Source organism: Littorina saxatilis, linkage group LG7, assembly GCF_037325665.1.
Source record: "Littorina saxatilis isolate snail1 linkage group LG7, US_GU_Lsax_2.0, whole genome shotgun sequence".
NCBI lineage: Eukaryota > Metazoa > Mollusca > Gastropoda > Littorinimorpha > Littorinidae > Littorina > Littorina saxatilis.
Genome location: NC_090251.1, coordinates 44,601,197 through 44,621,319, shown reverse-complemented (window position 1 = coordinate 44,621,319; position 20,123 = coordinate 44,601,197). Strand labels below are relative to the sequence as shown.

Below are 20,123 nucleotides of genomic sequence, written 5' to 3'. Positions count from 1 at the left end.
TTCACAATGCAGTCGTCATAGTTAGTCATTTGAATGCGACTCGACGTGAGCTTATCTACAATAGCACGTTTTTTTTATGCACGAAACAACGGCTGTGGTTCACAAGAACTCTAGCGATGGCTTTTGACTGTTGAGAGGAACGGCGATTTGCACTGATAAACCGGCCGTCGTCTGCTACGACCCTTGCGTGACCCTGCTTCCGGGCTTTTCTTTTTTTAAACTTTCACAACTTCGAATTGTTCTGATCTTGTCTTGATGAAAAACGAATTCTTTTATGATTAAAGAATGTTTGTGTAACAAGCTGTCAATTTATTATTTAGATTTTAAAAGTTAGGTCTAGCGCAAAAACGAGGCGCCGTTGTTGTTAACGGAACAAGTCTACGAAAATAAATTCTTGGAAAATGTCTCACGCTCGACAGAAAGCAGCCAGGATGTTCCCGTTCGGTGAGCGTTCAAATGGAAGTATGCTTGTACTGTATTTAGACGCTCGGGGAGCTCTGTGATGGTTTACGGGAGGCTTACTGTGCCTTTAACAGATCACACGCAACCAAATGCACACATCGCATCAATTTAAAGAACATACAGCGGTTTCATACACTATTTTGCCCCAGAAAACGGAACTTCATACAGTTTTTAACGTTGGAACACGGGTGCAAAAGTTCGTCTGCTTGTCCCATTCGAAGAAAGAACATTTCCTAAGCGATACCAAAACATGACCAGAACACATACTATCTGCCTTTACCGCCACAGCAGAATAACAACATAACTGTGTACTTGATTTTAATCCAAAACAGGGAAACTGACAAGAAGTGATAACAGAATTAATTGATTTTCCCTGAACTATACAACCGCGCATTATTCAATCGCCAGCGCAGGTAGACTGGTTGAGTGATTTGGATTCGATCAAACTTTCGCACAAAAACTCCTCTTTTCTTTGAATAACTGAAGAAAGGAGGAATAAAGAGGTTACATACCTCGTCTCAGTGATTATTAAAAATAATGGTCTCAGTTCGCGGTCATGAAAAAGCTCGCTGAAGCTCGCATTTTTCATGATCCGCTAACTTCGACCATTATTTTTGATAATCACTGAGACTCGGCATGTAACCTCTACATCTGCTGCTGTGCGTGCGTTCCTCAGTGGGTTTCCTGCCAGAGGCGTAAGGAAGGTGCCTATGGTTGAAACTAAGTGTGTAAGTATGGACCATGTATACATACCCGCTCGTAAAAGCTCGTATGCATCTTAGCCATGTCGCGCCAGCACGTGCGAATGTGACAGTAGTAACAACACGGATACATTATCTCACGAGCAAGGTTAACACTTTCTACCCCACCTATGTTGACCAAGTTGTTTTTAGCCGAGACCAGCTGTGCTGCAGCAGGTCACTCAGAATTGTTACTTTGTAGTAACTGTGTAGGAACTGTGTATCAACACGCTGGAATGCAGGCGTTAGATCGACGTTACAGAAGTGACTGTGTGTACGGATATATCCGAACCAGGTCAGATAGAGCCATTTGAGTGGGTACGAATATATCCGTACCTGGGAGACAATGAGTTAAAAAGTCTAGAATTGTCAAGAGTCTGTCCTCAGTCTGATCTTGGCAAAAGCAGACCACAATCTATAGTGCTCATGATTTTTGTTGTGCTGTGAAATTACAAGACACGTGTGGAAACAAGAATGATAGAAACAAAGGACATCACTGTTTTAAAACCTATCCTCACAATTTATACTGAAAAATAGAGAATACTACATGGCTTGCTGTGTCGTATAAGATTTACACGAGTTGTTTTTTTAGATATTAAAATGCAAACTCAAATAATTATGCGAACACAAACATACACGTTCAGGCAAATAAGAAGAGCAGCATTATACCATGCACATGTCGCATCCACCTTTGGGTCTTCACTTCATTTCAAGGCAGTTATCTGTTGAAGGATATCCACATCAGTAACACTTGATGCGAGGAAGGAAAAGTGAGTGAAATATGCGTGGCTGTTAGAAGATCCATTCCCGTATCTAGATCCTTCCTGATTGGTCCGTAATTGCTCAATAATTCCTCTGGCTCCTGAACGGATAGGAAGTTCATTGCTGGCGAGTCGAACGTAAATAGACGAGGGAGACTTAAATGGGCATTTCCGAGTGCTCAACTGTCATCCATTGCGATTCAGAGCAAAAGGAAGAATAAAAATAAAGGTTTAATAGGCATTGTCCTGCAAATGTTTTACCTACGATTAAATCTAGAGGACAAAATAACAGGCTTAAAAACGTGTGTCATGCCGACCTGCTGGGGTATGTTGAAATGAGAATGAAGGGACACTTTACCAGTAAGTGTCGTCCCCAGCAATTCTGTTGTTGCTAGCTAAAGAAGGTAGACTTAAAGAGCAAACATTCATCTTGTAAGTTTCCTCCCCAGCGATTAAATGTCCAGCGTAATAAAAGATGATTAAAGGGACATCTCTCTATGAGTTGTGTCCTCACAGATTTCAAACAGTTGGTTTTGTTCCACAAATGATAGAGTTTTGAGGATAGTGATCCTTGTTTGAAACTGAAGGGACATGTTACCAGTGAATGACGTCGCCAGCGATTCCGTTATTGAGAGCAAGGAGAGACCACCACTACCACAAAACAAAACAAAATCCTCTCCCATTTCTAGACTAAGGAGACTGTAAGAGGATAGTGTATCGAACATCATCTGAATCGTACTAAAAGAAAGAAACAAAGCTGTTCTTGCCATGATTGTTGTGCAATGTTTGGCAATAAGCAATTCTCATTACGGGGAAGATTGCTATTCAAACTACGGAAATATCATTGATGGTTCGGGGATTGTATCTGAAAGAGACAACCAGGGCTGGCGGATGGCAAAACTATTGATTACATCGGATGGGCGATATTAGGACGGTAATTATAGTTCAGTTCACGACAGAAGAAAACGGAGGCAAGATCAGGCAGCCAGATTTGTTTGTGAAAGGAGAACTTCTTTAAAAACGAGTGTAAACCAAGTGCAAGTGTCAATTCGTTTCGAGTTACACGTCTCGCTTTATAAAAAAAGATTTTTTCCTCGATGCTGTGGGGCGGTTCTTCGTTCTATCAAAAAACAAATTTCTGGTTAAACTACTCTTTTCCGATCTCCAAATTTGATTCCACTTTAGGGTAAGTATGGTCATAAGATATCTGGTGTAATAAACATATCAGCAGTTTGCGTTTCTTCGCAAAGCTAAAAATATCCCGGATGCAATGCAGACTCTGTCATAAATCTGATGCAACAAAATACAGGAAATTCCTCAAATTAATGATCAAAAAAGCTCTCTTAACTGGAGAAAAGCCCACAGATTTCAGTGAAAGATGAGAAAAAGAAAGCGAATACAAAGAAATGAAGTTCAATGGGAATAGAAATATGCTTTGACAAAAATACACCTTTGCGTCAGAAACAAACATGATAGCCGCTGAAAGGAACAAAAATAACGGAAATCAAACGGGAGAAAAACTGCACAGCAGGCGGCCAGAGGGGAAAGAAAGAGAGTCACGGATAAAATGGAAAAATACAAACACGACAGAAATAGAAAAGATTATTTTAAACTGTCAATAGCAGAAAGAGCAAAATCCCAATGGGAGTTGAAAATTGACAGAAGAAGAAGACGAAGTAGAAAAGTGTATGGTAATAGGCAAAGCGTACCACTGGTAAAGCGAGACCAATCTAATAATTGATGAAAGGTCGCACTATAATCTGAATGTCGAGGAGGATTAAAATGGCCTGAAAAACGAAGGGAGTCGGGAAGAAGAAAAGTGTATGGTAATAGGCAAAGCGTACCACTGGTAAAGCGAGACCAATCTAATAATTGATGAAAGGTCGCACTATAATCTGAATGTCGAGGAGGATTAAAATGGCCTGAAAAACGAAGGGAGTCGGGAAGAAGGATGGGAAGGAAAAGGGTGATGTACTGACAATGCAGTAACAAGACGAAAATAAGTACAAGAACGATGCTGAATAATTTGCAGTATGAAATAACAGCGACCATTTAACATCACATGTAATACCACCATGAATACCAAATTAGGGAAATTGGAAAACAGTAAAACACACACAAAATCAAGCAAACAAACATGTAACCGCACACACACACACACACACACACACACACACACACACGCGCGCGCACGCACACACACACATACACACATACACACACACATACACACATACACACACACACACATGCACAAGTATGTATTCTCAAGATAAGTTGAAAGTAGAAATACTGCATGATGGAAAAACTAGAGATAAATCAGGCATCAACAACAATCAACACTGACGTAAAGCCAAAACAAACCACTGCAGCAGCAGAGAAGCCAAATCCAGTGTAGCCGTGTGGCGATTTGACGTACTGTTGTTCCTTTCTCTCGTTCCCTACCCCAATTATTCCCCTTGACCATGCGTGTTTGTCTTCGTTCCTTGGTGTCGTGTATGTCTTTGTGCGTAGACGCTGCGTTTTAATTGCGGGTTAATTCCTTAACGGATGCGCACGCATCCACCCCCGACAGTGTGAGTTCGGTCAGTCTGACCGGTGATTTCGCTGTGTGTGGATCGGCCTGTGTGCTTAAGCCTTGAGACCGGTGTTCTATTTGAAACAGTTCTTTGTGTTGGTGTGACATCTTTTAAAATACAGATAGCCTGTGCTGGATTGTGAGTATCATCTTTGACCTGTGGTTTAATAGCTGATTTACCATCAGCGAGGTGAGTGATTCAGACCGGCGATGTGTTGAACAGTCCCGCCGTAATTTCGTGTGTGTTTAGTTCTTCATTGAGGAGTGAACTGTAAGTAGATGCTGTTTCTTTTGTTTATATTGAATTTTGCTTGTCTATAATATGCTCTGATCGTATGAATGATGCTATGGTGTGCTCGTATGTATGTAGCTATTTTATCCTAGTGGCGTTATAGCGTCAGTGTCGTTGTTTCGCCGTTGAGACCCAGTTTTCCCGCGCTAGCCTAGTTCTTTGTTTTGTAATAGCGTGTCCTGTGTTGCGGGCGCGTCACATCCTGTGTGACGTTATAGATAGCGTAGCGCCCCCTGTAGTAACTTGTGAAGTTATCGGTCCTTGTCAGTGTGTCACGCTCCGATGGTTTAAGACCGGGCTGGGATAATCTGCAGTGCGTCGTCTGTCCTGCTGAAGTTCCATAGGTGAGCGCCAGGCCTAAGGGGCAGATTATACCTGCGCAGAGTCAGCGGCACAGACGACGCACTGCAGAGTATCCCAGCCCGCTACACGTTGCGTGAAAGAAAAACAGGCCAAGTACTCGTCATAATCCCAATCGCAGCATCAATAATAATTATGCAGTGCGTCGTCTGTGCCGCTGACTCTGCGCAGGTATATTCTGCCCTTAACTGCAACAATCACAGGTTCAGCCTATACTGCATAACGCTCCAACATTGAAGCGTGGCCGTAGCTGAGTAGGTAGCGCACTAGCTTTATCACCAGTTCGTCGCTATCGGCGTATGTTCGAATCCCAGGTTCGGTGAGAGATTTATTTCTCGGAGTCACATTTCTGCAGACTCTCTTCAGTGTCCTAACACTCCTACGTGCACACATGCGCAAGGTGTTCAATAAGCACAAACTCAAGGTGAGACTGAGGGTTTGGACAACACGAACAGACACCTGCATACATTATCTCTCACCTGCATTCATCATCTCTCGTCTCTCACCATGATCGTATCGATACTTTGACGAGACAAGGTAAATGCTGGCAAATCAACTCACGATCGAACGCACGAAAGAAAGAAAACGAAACGTTAGAAAACATGAACAAACCGATTGAAAACTTCATGAACTGCCAACATTTTATGACGCAAGGATATTAACAAAAATAAAAAGAAGACGGGTGCTAAAATACATTTAGAAAAGCGAATGACATCAGAAAGGATGGAGTAATACAATAAACGTCAAAATGTGAGTGGGAAATCAAATCGGCAAGGAGATAAAATTGCATAGAGATGCAGAAGGTGTGAAAAGGTTGTGGAGAAAGTCGGGTGCGAGGAGGGGGAGAGGGTTGGGTCGTGGTGGTGGTGGTGGTGGTGGTGGTGGTGCAGGTGTGGGGGCTGGGGGGGTGGGGGTGGTCAAGAGGTTTCTAGGGGCTGCAATCGAAAGAGTTGTTGGGACTCGAGAATCAGCCCTGCCCACCTCTGACAAAACACAGTAAGTTCATCTTTTGTCAAAAATGATATTTGTTATTCCATCATAATGAGCTCACAAGCCCGCATTTTGTCTGTAAATTTTGAGTTTCCAGGTTGTTTGCAGTAAAACTTTAATCGAGAATGCCTTTGTTTTGAATATATAGATCGGAACAGAAAATTGCGTTTTTCTCAAAACGAGTCTGTTGGACTTACTTGTCTTTTGACAGAGGTGGGCAGAGCCGAGCTCGGCGACATGGCATGTGGAGTAACGGAACGATTACAGCCCCTAACATCACACCGCAGAACGAAAAAAAGGCACCTTGCAAGGAACACCCCGCGCCCCCTTTAAAGCGTATTTAGCTGTCAAGACTTTAAAGACGTGTTGCAGGTTCTATGACTTTATTGATTTGTCGTAGTTTTCTTTAAAGTTTTTTTTTTCTTCCTCCCTGTTGGCTATCTGATCCAGGGTCATTGAAGTAAGTGCCCTGTTACGCGACTGCCAACCCCTGGTTAAATCCTGATTTGAATTGGACAAAATCGACTTTGCAAAGTCGACTTCACGAAGCTCGCTGCACGAAGGTTTGGCATTGAATTTCGGTAAAACGCGTATATTCGCCAAGAAAACATCTGACGTATTAGGAAAACAACATCAGCACGCAGAAAAATGCTTAAAAACTGGGGTACTGGAAAGTGATAACACAACCAACTCAGACGCTGATTCAAACACCTCAAAGATAAACAGAGTGCGTAGAAAATATTGGACAGCAAAAATATGAGAAGAAGTGTGATGAGAAACTAGGGTTACGGCACAGTTTGGAAAAAAACTTCACTCCCAATTATAAATTGTCAAGAGGGAAAAACTACATCCGAAAGGGAAGGCGAACGATGGGAGAGAGGGTTAACGTTAATTGGTGTGCGCAAAAGGCAAGGAAAAACAATAATCGCTGACAAAGAAAGAAACACCACCAAAAACAGATAATTCAACAGTTGAGAGAAAAAAATCCAAAAATGTACATGACGTCACAGAAGGAAAAACTCAAACGAGTAAAGAAGAGGGGGAAACCCATCATATAAAAGAGGAAGGTTATGAAAGCTGCTTGGGGAAAGATGAAAGACAAGGTCGCGTGAAGTAAAGCATAATTAATATGGTTTTGTTTTGTTTGTTTAAGGTACCGCAGCTGTGACTTTGTCGTTTTATCTTGCAGTTGTTGTTGTTGTTGTTGTTGGTGTTGGTGTTGTTGGTGTTGTTGTTGGTGTTGGTGTTGTTGGTGGTGGTGTTGTTGGTGTTGGTGTTGGTGTTGGTGGTGTTGGTGGTGTTGGTGTTGGTGGTGTTGGTGTTGTTGGTGTTGGTGTTGGTGTTGGTGTTGTTGTATAGTATTACTAATATCATCACGACATGTGAAGCGAGCAAACTCGACACCGTTCGGCCCAATTGTAACGACCGAGAAGCTTGAAAACAGTTAGAAAAAGAAAGTTTGAACCTTAAAAGTTAAACTAAGACTGATGTGGTCACAAAAACACAATTTTAATGTGTGTTTTTTCCACAATTCTGAGCTGGAAGTTACTATTCCTTTTGGGTCAAGAAACTCCCAAAAACTTTTTTTTTTACTTTTAAAACAGAACGGAATCATGGTTGGATTTGTTTGGTTTTTTTAATTTTTTTTTTAGGTTTTTTTTTTTTTGGGGGGGGGGGGGGCGTCAATCCACGATCATCACCTCGAGGTTAAAAATGGAAACATAAATATCATTGTGGAAGTTACGTCACCGAAGAACGAAAAACAAAGCTTGAATTCGCGATATGTCAACATCCCAAAAAATTCAACACGATGTTTTAAACACTAGGTTTAAAAGTAACCAGATCGGACGAAAGAGACATTTTTAACAGCGGGCACGGTAACTTTAAATTGAAGCTTTCTGCGTTTATGTCTGCTTTGCCTCCAACAGAGTGATAACAAGGTCAAAGGCGTACATGTTTGTCAGTTGCTGTCCACGAACTGATCGCTTCGTGTGAGTTGAAACTGGACGTACAAGGTCAAAGGCGTACATGCTTGTCAGATGTTGTCTAGAAACTAACCGCTTCGTGTGAGTTGAAACTGGACGTACAACGAAAAAGGCGTACATGTTTGTCAGGAGCTGTCCTCATTGACCTCTTGCTGCCTGCCAGTTTAAACTGGACGTAAAAAGAAAAAGTCGCGTAAGGCGAAAATACAACATTTAGTCAAGTAGCTGTCGAACTCACAGAATGAAACTGAACGCAATGCAACGCAGCAAGACCGTATACTCGTAGCATCGTCAGTCCACCGCGCACGGCAAAGGCAGTGAAATTGACAAGAAGAGCGGGGTAGTACTTGCGCTGAGAAGGATAGCACGCTTTTCTGTACCACTCTTCGTTTTAACTTTCTGAGCGTGTTTTTAATCCAAACATATCATATCTATATGTTTTTGGAATCAGGAACCGACAAGGAATAAGATGAAAGTGTTTTTAAATTGATTTGGACAATTTAATTTTGATAATAATTTGTATATTTTTAATTTTCAGAGCTTGTTTTTAATCCAAATATAACATATGTATATGTTTTTGGAATCAGAAAATGATGGGGAATAAGATGAACGTAAATTTGGATCGTTTTATAAAAAAAATATTTTTTTTACAATTTTCAAATTTTTAATGACCAAAGTCATTAATTAATTTTTAAGCCACCAAGCTGAAATGCAATACCGAAGTCCGGGCTTTGTCGATGATTACTTGACCAAAATTTCAACCAATTTGGTTGAAAAATGAGAGCGTGACAGTGCCGCCTCAACTTTCACGAAAAGCCGGATATGACGTCATAAAAGACATTTATCGAAAAAATGAAAAAAACGTCTGGGGATTTCATACCCAGGAACTCTCATGTCAAATTTCATAAAGATCGGTCCAGTAGTTTAGTCTGAATCGCTCTACACACACACACAGACACACAGACATACATACACCACGACCCTCGTCTCGATTCCCCCCTCTACGTTAAAACATTTAGTCAAAACTTGACTAAATGTAAAAAAAGCACAGGTCAACGACTGCTGGACCAAACGTGCAGGTTATCCTGAAACAAACTCGGACAAAAGTGACCGCAAACGAACCTGGCTGTCAAAGACAATTGTGAGAAAGCAGCAACAAAACAGAGTTAAAGATTAATATTGAACAAGTCGCGTAAGGCGAAAATACAACATTTAGTCAAGTAGCTGTCGAACTCACAGAATGAAACTGAACGCAATGCAACGCAGCAAGACCGTATACTCGTAGCATCGTCAGTCCACCGCTCATGGCAAAGGCAGTGAAATTGACAAGAAGAGTGGGGTAGTAGTTGCGCTGAGAAGGATAGCACGCTTTTCTGTACCTCTCTTCGTTTTAGCTTTCTGAGCGTGTTTTCAATCCAAACATATCATATCTATATGTTTTTGGAATCAGGAACCGACAAGGAATAAGATGAAAGTGTTTTTAAATTGATTTCGAAAATTTAATTTTGATCATAATTTTTATATTTTTAATTTTCAGAGCTTGTTTTTAATCCAAATATAACATATTTATATGTTTTTGGAATCAGAAAATGATGGAGAATAAGATGAACGTAAATTTGGATCGTTTTATAAAATAAATATTTTTTTTTACAATTTTCAGATTTTTAATGACCAAAGTCATTAATTAATTTTTAAGCCACCAAGCTGAAATGCAATACCGAAGTCCGGGCTTCGTCGGAGATTACTTGACCAAAATTTCAACCAATTTGGTTAAAAAATGAGAGCGTGACAGTGCCGCCTCAACTTTCACAAAAAGCCGGATATGACGTCATCAAAGACATTTATCAAAAAAATGAAAAAAACGTCTGAGGATATCATACCCAGGAACTCTCATGTCAAATTTCATAAAGATCGGTCCAGTAGTTTAGTCTGAATCGCTCTACACACACACACAGACAGACAGACAGACACACAGACACACACACATACACCACGACCCTCGTCTCGATTCCCCCCTCTATGTTAAAACATTTAGTCAAAACTTGACTAAATGTAAAAAGAACATATTGAAAGAGTTATCGTAAACGAATGGCCTAACACGAACAGCGAATGGAAACAAAATGGAAGACAGAAACAGAAAATTTGAGAGAGAACAGAAACAGAAAGAGAGACAAAAAGAAACAGAGAGATCGACAGAGATAAATGAATTATTTTATAAATTAACTTTATGAAACTTACAAATCGACAGAGGTAAGACAATTACCACAGAAAACAAATAGAAAGAGAGAGAGACAGATGGAGGAAGGGGAAGAGAGAGGGTGAGAGAGAGAATAAAAGAGAGAGAAAAAGAGTGAATGAGCTACAAAAAAAAGAAATATGAAGGGGAAAAGAGTGGACATCGGAGGAAAAGGAATCCCCCCAGGCTCCAATTACCGAAGCAGGGTTTTATGACCGATCGGCATTACTCATAAAGACAGAACGCGCGAAGGCCTATGACCCTTCCGATTAAACCAGGGAGAAAGAGAGGGGGAGAGAGAGAGAGAGAAAGAGAGAGACACAGAGAGAAAAGACAAGACGGACAGAGAGACACAGAGGCAGAAAAAGAGATAGAGAGAGAGAAACAAAACTTGACTAAATATAAAAAGAGAGAGAGTGTTTGTGTTGGGGGGGATATATATATATAGAGAGAGAAACAGAGACAGACAGAGGCAGACCAGTTCGACAAATAGATCGTGAGAGAGAAAGCTGAGAAAGCAAGAGACAGAGACAGAGATAAAGATAGACCGAATGAGAAAGACCCGTACACAAGAAAATACATGTGACTGACTGACTGACTGACTGACTGATAGGGTTTAACGTCCTCTTAGACCAACTGGTCTATATTGGGACAGGTATTGGTAATACGCTGAAGATATGGTGTGATACTTTGATTCGAACAAGCCCGCTGTGGCTGTCTTCTTCGACACACCAGCATTGGGTTTGTCTCGTCAAAGTATCGAAATACGATCATGATAATCAGAGACGAGAGATGATGCATGCGTGTCTTTGTGTTTTCCAATCCCTGAGACTTTCGCTGTGAACGTGGGATCTTTTTCGTGCGCATGTGTGCACACGAGGGTGTTCGGACACCGAAGAGTCTGCACAAAGTTGACTCCGAGAAATAAATCTCTCGCCGAACGTGGGGATCGAACCCACGCTGATAGCGACCAACTGGCTACAAAGCCAATACATGTATATGCATTGATAAAGAACAACAAACGATCAAGAGACATGCATCCAAATGATGTGAATTAAACCACACAAGAGAGTTTTAAAGCAAGTGGTCGATCTGTCCTTCTGCGCGACCGTTTGTACTTCCGTCTGTCTGTCTGTTTGTGGTTTTTCAGTCTGTGTGCTTGTGTAGCCGTATGCGTCTGATCGGCTATACGTTCCGTCTACTGCAGTCTGCTTGTCTCTCCATGTGTTCATGCATAAGAATGTCTCGCTGCATGCTTGTTTCTGTCAGAGTTTGTACGTGTGTGCATTTCTGTCCTGCATCTGCGTATCCCTTTGTTCTTCACTGTAGCTGGGATTCGCTATAATCTTGTTCAGATGTAGAAAAGTCCAAAGGCAAAATAATCGATTATTTGTTCCTTGCTCGGTAATAGAATTTGTCTAAAGAAAAAGAAGGCACACACAAAATCTTGTCGCACTGGAATGCCAGAGGTTACGACTGGGGAATTACAGAAAAATATGTGACCCTCTACCACGGAATGAGTCGCATGTCACCTTTGCATGATTTTTCATATTTTTACATTTTTCTAAAGAGTTTTTTATGCTCTATCCAGTGGTGAAAACCGTTTTAGAAAAGAGCGAAAACGTTTTGAGTTATAAGCCTGTGACTAAGGTGACCCTCACACTGTTACCAGACACTCCCCGGACTTATATTAAACCTAGCGCAGAACCTCGCGAGGTGACATGCGACTCATTTCGTGGTGGAGGGTCACATATTATGAATGTTAAAAACGCAGCAAAGGGAAAAGTTTCAGGGACAGTGCCTGCCGACTTCGCAGGATGATTCAGTTACGTACGATGATTACAAAGTCATTTCCCGCCTCAATACATTCACGATGAAGAGAATGTAATCGGATACTTTATTTTAAAGCTGCATACATCATAATCTATCATTCCCTGTTTTGTCATGCAATGCCAAATTATCCCTTTTCGACTTGCATTTCTTTTTTTCCTTAACCCCAAAGGTTTTGGTTCTGATGCGTTTTGATATGAATCTGATTATGGATAGCTGCTATTCTTTGATGGGTGCTCTTTTTTCGTGTAAACACTCGCCATTTTTTATATCGTTTCATATCAATTTGAAAGAATTGTCGTACTTTACAATGTTATCATATCGGTAAATATACACATAAGACAAACTTTACTCGTTTAAGGAAATCGATTGAAGTATAAAGTTGTGCAGGCCAACCTTTATGTTTCTCGACTACTGAGAGTAGCCATGGTGACAATTAAGCAATATTGGTTAAAGGCATATGTACGCGCTCCCGTGTTTACAAAGTGTAGTTTGCCCATAATCGATGTCAAACGCACCATAAGACCATGTATGTCGCCATGCGCGGACCATATACATGCATTACAGCTTGTTTTAGAGTTTCAAAAACTTTGGATGTAAACAAAGACGCGGAGTTATTTCCCTTGCGTCAACGCTACCTCTGTTGGCAAATCTATAAATAGGACGATCCAGATCAAAATGAAAATTAACATATCTCAACATTGAAGGGGTCCTAGACCACAATATTTTGCAGGGAACTTAGCTTAATTTAGCATGTCTCCAGCTGTTGGTAAAGCAATTAGCGTGTATAGTCATCGAGTACATATGGCTTTAAGTAACTCGAGTGTTTCTAGATCTTGTTAGATGACAATCAAAAACCAAGACCGGTATGACCCCCCGCGGGTTAGGGGGAAGAATTTACCCGATGCTTCCCAGCATGTCGTAAGAGGCGACTAACGGATTCTGTTTCTCCTTTTACCCTTGTTAAGTGTTTCTTGTATAGAATATAGTCAATGTTTGTAAAGATTTTAGTCAAGCAGTATGTAAGAAATGTTAAGTCCTTTGTACTGGAAACTTGCATTCTCCCAGTAAGGTCATATATTATACTACGTTGCAAGCCCCTGGAGCAATTTTTTTATTAGTGCTTTTGTGAACAAGAAACAATTAACAAGTGGCTCTATCCCATCCCCCCTTTCCCCGTCGCGATATAACCTTGAACGGTTGAAAACGACGTTAAACACCAAATAAAGAAAGAAAGAACGGTATGTTATCATAACTTTTGAATTATGACAAAACAAAACGCCACAATAACTACAGCCACTGGTCTCTAAAGGTGGAGAGACAGATGAACAATTATGTAACAACAAATTAATGATGCTTGGAAAATCTTCCATTTCGCTAGCCAGTCAATGATGAATGACGAAAAAAATAACCAACAATTCTTGAGTATTTTCATTCTGAATTTTGGAACGTTAGCAGTATGTCTGTTTTTGACATTCTTGTAACTTGAGAACCAATTGTTGGTATTCTATGCAAGAGCTTGTAGATCTTTCGTGATGTACATGTGGTGTACACTACAGTGTTCTAGATGATCGGACGTGTAGCAAAGACCTGTACGTATAGGTGTAGATATTGCGTCACCCGTGACTCACTGTTTTCTCCAATGTTCCAAATGCATACGTTGTTTTGCTCCCACCAAGACTGCAGATCTTGGCAAACACGTGACGTAAAAACTAGATTTGATGACGTCACCCGTACACGTTCCCGTACACGTCCTGGAAAGTGCCGATCTAGATCTTGCTAGGACCTTACCACAACCATCTTGGACAGCAAGAAAAACAACAACGAAAAAAAAGAAGAAGAAAAATAAAGTAGGCTAATTCTTGTGCCCCTTTTTCTTGTCTTGCCCATTGTACTATAGGAACCGTAGATCGTGACTATGTCTGCACTTCTGTTTTCGTAAAGAAAAGGTCACCCAAGCTTTGAACAATTCGGTTGTCAGACTGTAATTTTGATTTCGTCCTAATTTTGTCCTGATCAAATCTAAGCCGTCTGTAATATTACCCGGGACAATGAGGGATTTCCATTGATCTTATTCCGATTGAAAAGCAGCGGGATATTTCTTCCGTGTTCTTTTTCTATATGGATTTCGTTTTGTTCAACTGTTTCTTTTCGGTGTTTTTTTCTTCTCCATTTTCTCTGATTTTCCTCATGACTGTCAATATGTCTATTTATTCCCCCCTCTGCTTCTTTACCTCTGTAAACTTGTAGAGCTAGTTATTTTTCGATAATGACCCAGCAACCAAACAAATAACGAGCCAGCAACAGCCTGAATCCTCGATAGTGCAATGGGTTGAGAAGCTGTTCTGTTTTGGTACTACTTTTGCGACTGAAAAGTTCCGAACGCTCTATACGTACGAAATATACATCTCTGGAGCAAACAATACAAACATACTGCATTTAAATTAACAACTACAGGCCTGAACACATGAATCTCCATATAAAATCCATGAGTTAGGTTGTTTTCTGAATCTAGATCTGCCGTGCACACACCGTTCATCACAAGCAAATTCCCAAGGCAAGTAACTCATACTCTTGCCGACAAGAGTAGTTCCCCTTCTTTTAACGCAGTTTCTTCGACAACACTGACTGCAATCCGACGGTCAGTTTTCAACAATATTTCATTTTATAAACAGATCACACGCAACCAAATGCACACATCTCATCAATTTAAACAACATAAAGCGGTTTCATACACTATTTTCCCCAGAAAACTGAACTTCATACAGTAATTAACGTTGGAACACGGGTGCAAAAGTTCGTCTGCTAGTCCCATTTGACCAAAGAACATTATCCTAAACGATACTAAAACATAAACAGAACACACAATATCTGCCTTTACCGCCACAGCAGAATAACAGCATATCTGTGTACTTGATTTTAGTCTAAAACAGGGAAACTGACAAGAAGTGTTAACAGAATGGAATGATTTGCACGGAACTATACAACCGCGCATTAATCGATCGCCTGCGCAGGTTGACTGGTTGAGTGATTCGGATTCGATCAAACTTTCGCACAAAAACTCCTGTTTTCTTTGAATAACTGAAGAAAGGAGGAATAAAGAGGTTACACACCTCGTCTCAGTGATTATTAAAAATAATGGTCTCAGTTCGCGGTCATGAAAAAGCTCGCTGAAGCTCGCATTTTTCATGATCCGCCAACTTCGACCATTATTTTTAATAATCACTGAGACTCGGCATGTAACCTCTACATCTTTCTGCCTCAATTCCTCCCTCACTCCCTCACTTCCTTCCTCCCCTTCCTTCCTCCCTCCCTCCCTCCCTCCCTACCTTTCTCCTTCCCTCCCTCCCTCCCTCCCTCCCTCCCTCCCTCCCTCCCTACCTTTCTCCCATCGCCTTGCCCGCACTGCCTTCTCACCGATCTCCAAACACTACCTCTCTCTCTCTCTCTCTCTCTCTCTCTCTCTCTCTCTCTCTCTCTCTCTCTCTCTCTTTGTCCCCCTCTCTCTCTCCCCCCTCTCTCTCCCCCCTCTCTCTCCCTCTCTGTCTCTCTCCCCCCTCTCTTTCCATCCCTGACCTGAAATATACAATGACATTTCTCATTGGCCGGATTCACTTTGAACGTGCCTGCTGCATTCGTTCTGGCATTATTTTTGAAATTCTGGCACAAATGCCAAGCTTTGGATCAATTGCAGTGTTTGTGGAATCTGCATCCCCCAAGAACTGGAAGAATCGATTCTGCTGTAGCAGTGTGTAGACTGAGAAAGAATATTTGGGGTATGAATTCCGTAAGAACGAAGGTTTTAACTCACGTCAAAAGATACAGATCTTAACGTGAGATTCATAATTACTCTAGATGAGTCGACTCTTTTATTCGGAAAAGAACATCCCACCCCGTAATAATCATTTGACCATATTTGCGTAACTAAGCTCCACTCTGGCACCTACCACCGCCTCCCCCTTTACGTTTTTGTCAGGTCAGTTTTGGGGGTAACCTTATCTAAGCGGCGGTCGCATGACCCTTGTACAAGAAATCTTTAAGCCGAAAAATGTGTGCCCGATAGCCAAAAAAAGAGACAGAAAATGGGAGAAGATATGCATACACTAAAACAAACAAATTAGACCAAGCAAATGCTGAACAAGTCGCGTAAGGCGAAAATACAATATTTAGTCAAGTAGCTGTCGAACTCACAGAATGAAACTGAACGCAATGCCATTTTACTCGTAGCATCGTCAGGCCACCGCTCATGGCAAAGGCAGTGAAATTGACAAGAAGAGCGGGGTAGTAGTTGCGCTAAGAAGGATAGCACGCTTTTCTGTACCTCTCTTTGTTTTAACTTTCTGAGCGTGTTTTTAATCCAAACATATCATATCTATATGTTTTTGGAATCAGGAACCGACAAGGAATAAGATGAAAGTGTTTTTAAATTGATTTGGACAATTTAATTGTGATAATAATTTTTATATATTTAATTTTCAGAGCTTGTTTTTAATCCGAATATAACATATTTATATGTTTTTGGAATCAGCAAATGATGGAGAATAAGATAAACGTAAATTTGGATCGTTTTATAAATTTTTATTTTTTTTTACAATTTTCAGATTTTTAATGACCAAAATCATTAATTAATTTTTAAGCCACCAAGCTGAAATGCAATACCGAATCCCGGGCTTCGTCGAAGATTACTTGACCAAAATTTGAACCAATTTGGTTGAAAAATGAGGGCGTGACAGTGCCGCCTCAACTTTCACGAAAAGCCGGATATGACGTCATCAAAGACATTTATCCAAAAAATGAAAAAAACGTTCGGGGATTTCATACCCAGGAACTCTCATGTCAAATTTCATAAAGATCGGTCCAGTAGTTTAGTCTGAATCGCTCTACACACACACACACACACACACACACACACACACGCACGCACACACGCACGCACATACACCACGACCCTCGTTTCGATTCCCCCTCGATGTTAAAATATTTAGTCAAAACTTGACTAAATATAACAAAAATGACGACAACCCTCCTGTCTTTTGGCGCGTTGTCACGAACTGAAACCTCTGCTGAGCAATCCTTCTCATTGTGGTCACGTCAATGCGCATGCGCCAATCTTGGACTTAAAAAATGCGACCCTTTGACCGAACGAACCATAGGTTAGGGTTAGGGTTAGGTTGTTCACAACCTGATTAATCTCCCCATGTTAGCGCATGCGCATTGACCGCAATGAGATGATGAGTGTGTGGTGTGTGTGACTAAAGGTCTGCAAGTTTCACAGAGAATATGAAATAAGATTATGATTGTGTAACATTTACTGCTGTACTTCTTAATATCGATACAGACACGTGCACAGACAACGCTCTCCCACCGCCCCCCTGCCCCCAGAACCTAGACAAAAATAATGTTCTGAAGGCCATCCCTCGTATATTTACTTCATTATCGCACATGAATTTTTGATCCAATAACTGCTCCACGAATGTAGTTTGAGTGACATCTGGATTTTTTGCTGAAGGCGATAGAGGCAACAAACTAAGACAGTCCGTATTTTTCGAACTTCCAATATTTTACAATTCTGTGAACAAGGGTTTATCTACAAGATTTGTCAGACTCACGAACAACGCCTACTGTTCTCGGACTTTTCGGCAGATTCTTAGTCCTGACGTCGCTAGAAATAAAATCGATAGAAAAAACCGAAAAGAAGAAACAAAACAAAAAAATACAAACAAAATAATCAGAAAAGAAAATCAGTTGGTCCACTGGTTCAAAACAAAAAAGCATTCGAACCGAATTTTGTCAAGAGCTTGTAGTGTAACAAAAGTCCACTAAGAACAAAAACCATCAAAGAGAAACGTATGGGCCTGAAAGAGTTAACATGCCTATAAAGATGAAGGAATTGTTAGGTCACTATCACCTTTTACTCGAGCTACATTCGTGGAGCAGTTATTGGATCAACAAATCATGTGCGATAATGAAGTAATTATACGTGGGATGGTCTTCAGAACATTATGTTTGTCTAGGTTCTGGGGGCAGGGGGGCGGTGGGAGAGCGTTGTCTGTGCACGTGTCTGTATCGATATTAAGAAGTACAGCAGTACATGTTACACAATCATAATCTTATTTCATATTCTCTGTGAAACTTGCAGACCTTTAGTCACACACACCACACACTCATCATCTCAAATTATGTGATAATTCATTCTCTCAAATCTAGCACCCCCACCCCGGCCCCGTGTGTGTGTGTGGGTGTGTGTATGTGTGTGTGTGTGTCAGTGTGTGTGTGTTTATAATTATGTGTGTGTACACGCGTACAGGTCCGCGCGTGCGTGCCGAAACACTGTCAAATACCAATCCACACGCACGTATTTTTAAGCCAAAAAGGGCAGCGAGACACTATAATTCTAGCTTAACAAGCGAGGGAAGCTACTCCAGTGTTCGCGACCAGTGAGTAATGCGCCCTTGACACGCACAATGTCCACTGTCTCCAGGGCCGACCAATCAGAGAGCTTGTCGCGGACAACAATGGCGGATTGGGGTTCATTAACAAAAAACAGGGCTGGTTCTGGCTACAGGATTGAGTCTTGTACTGCACTGTATAATCCTGAATGAAAATAAGCTGTTGCCGTACAACGGGGGCTGGGTGGAGAGGGTGCATGGGGTAGAGTGGAAAGACGGGAGAGGAGTAAGAGGATCAAAGTGGTTTGTTTTTTAATTCGTGGGCCCCAATTCTTGTGTAATCATTGTGTCGCGATTGCACTTGATGGAATAACACCTTGTTAAAACCAAACTGCACTGATCCCGTAAAAATATTTTGAGTGAAAAGTGTACTCGTGCTCAAAACAAATAGCAGGTGGTTTTCGTTATCAAAAACATGACTTGTCCTGGCGTGTTCTGCACTGACTAATCATGTGTGAACAATGTTCCATAGCCCTCCTTCAATAGGGAGTGAAGGTGGAGGCTGATAGGGAGGGTGACTGAGGAGGGTGGGTGGGTGAGAATTGGTGCTTGTACTGTACTGACTAATCATGTGTGAAAAATGTACCATAGCCCTCCTACAATAGGGAGTGAAGGCGGAGGTGGAGGCTGATAGGGAGGGTGGCTGAGGTGGGTGGGTGGCTGAGAAATGGTGCTTGTACTGTACTGAATAAATAGGTGTGAAAAAGGTACCTTAAGCTCTGCTACAATAGGGAGTGAGGGCGGAGCTTTGGGGTTGGGATGGGTGGTTGAGAATTGGTGCTTGTACTGCACTGAACGAATAATTTATGTGTGACACATGTACTTTAGTCCTGGTGCAATAGGGACTGAGGGCGGAGGTGAAGGCTGACAGGGGTGGGTTTGGTGTGGGGGGTTAGGATGGGGGAGTTGAGAATTGGTGCTTGTACAGAAGTAAATAATAATGTTTAAAAAATGTACCTTAGCCCTGCTACAATAGGGAGTATATACTTACTTACTTAGGCCCTTTGCCCCCAGCGGAGAATAGGTCATTGACGACATTTCTCCATCGCACCCTGCTCTGGGCTGTTCTCTCCGCTTCTGTCCAGCTGTTGCCTTGCCTCTTCAGTTCTGCCTCAGTGTCACGCCTCCTGCTGTATAATGACCGTTTAACAATTGCCCTTAATCGAATACCCCACCCCAACCCCACCCCAAACAAGCAAAAACTTAAATTCTGAGTGCAAGGTGTACCATTGGCTACAATAGGGAGGTTGGTGGAGGAGCTTGGGTCCAAATGAACTTTTGAATCCGTGCCCTAATTGCTGCTTTCTGATTATTGAATCGCTTTTGTTGTTAATGCGATAACACCTTTATAGCTAAGTGAATGTATCCTGTAATAATAATTCTGATGTATACAACTCTCCTGTGTTCACTTTCAAGTGAATAACTATCGTTCTGATATCA

At 41.4% G+C, this 20,123-nt stretch overlaps 1 protein-coding gene across 1 annotated transcript in view; it reads right to left on the bottom strand.

The window, feature by feature from the left end:
• LOC138970214 (protein qua-1-like) overlaps positions 1-19,721 on the bottom strand; it is a 46,106-nt gene extending 26,385 nt beyond the window's left edge. Inside the window, exon 1 of the mRNA XM_070342709.1 lies at positions 19,679-19,721. Coding sequence (XP_070198810.1) covers positions 19,679-19,721 — 43 coding nt within the window. The remainder of the gene's footprint in view (positions 1-19,678) is intronic.
• Between the last annotated feature and the right edge of the window lie 402 nt (positions 19,722-20,123).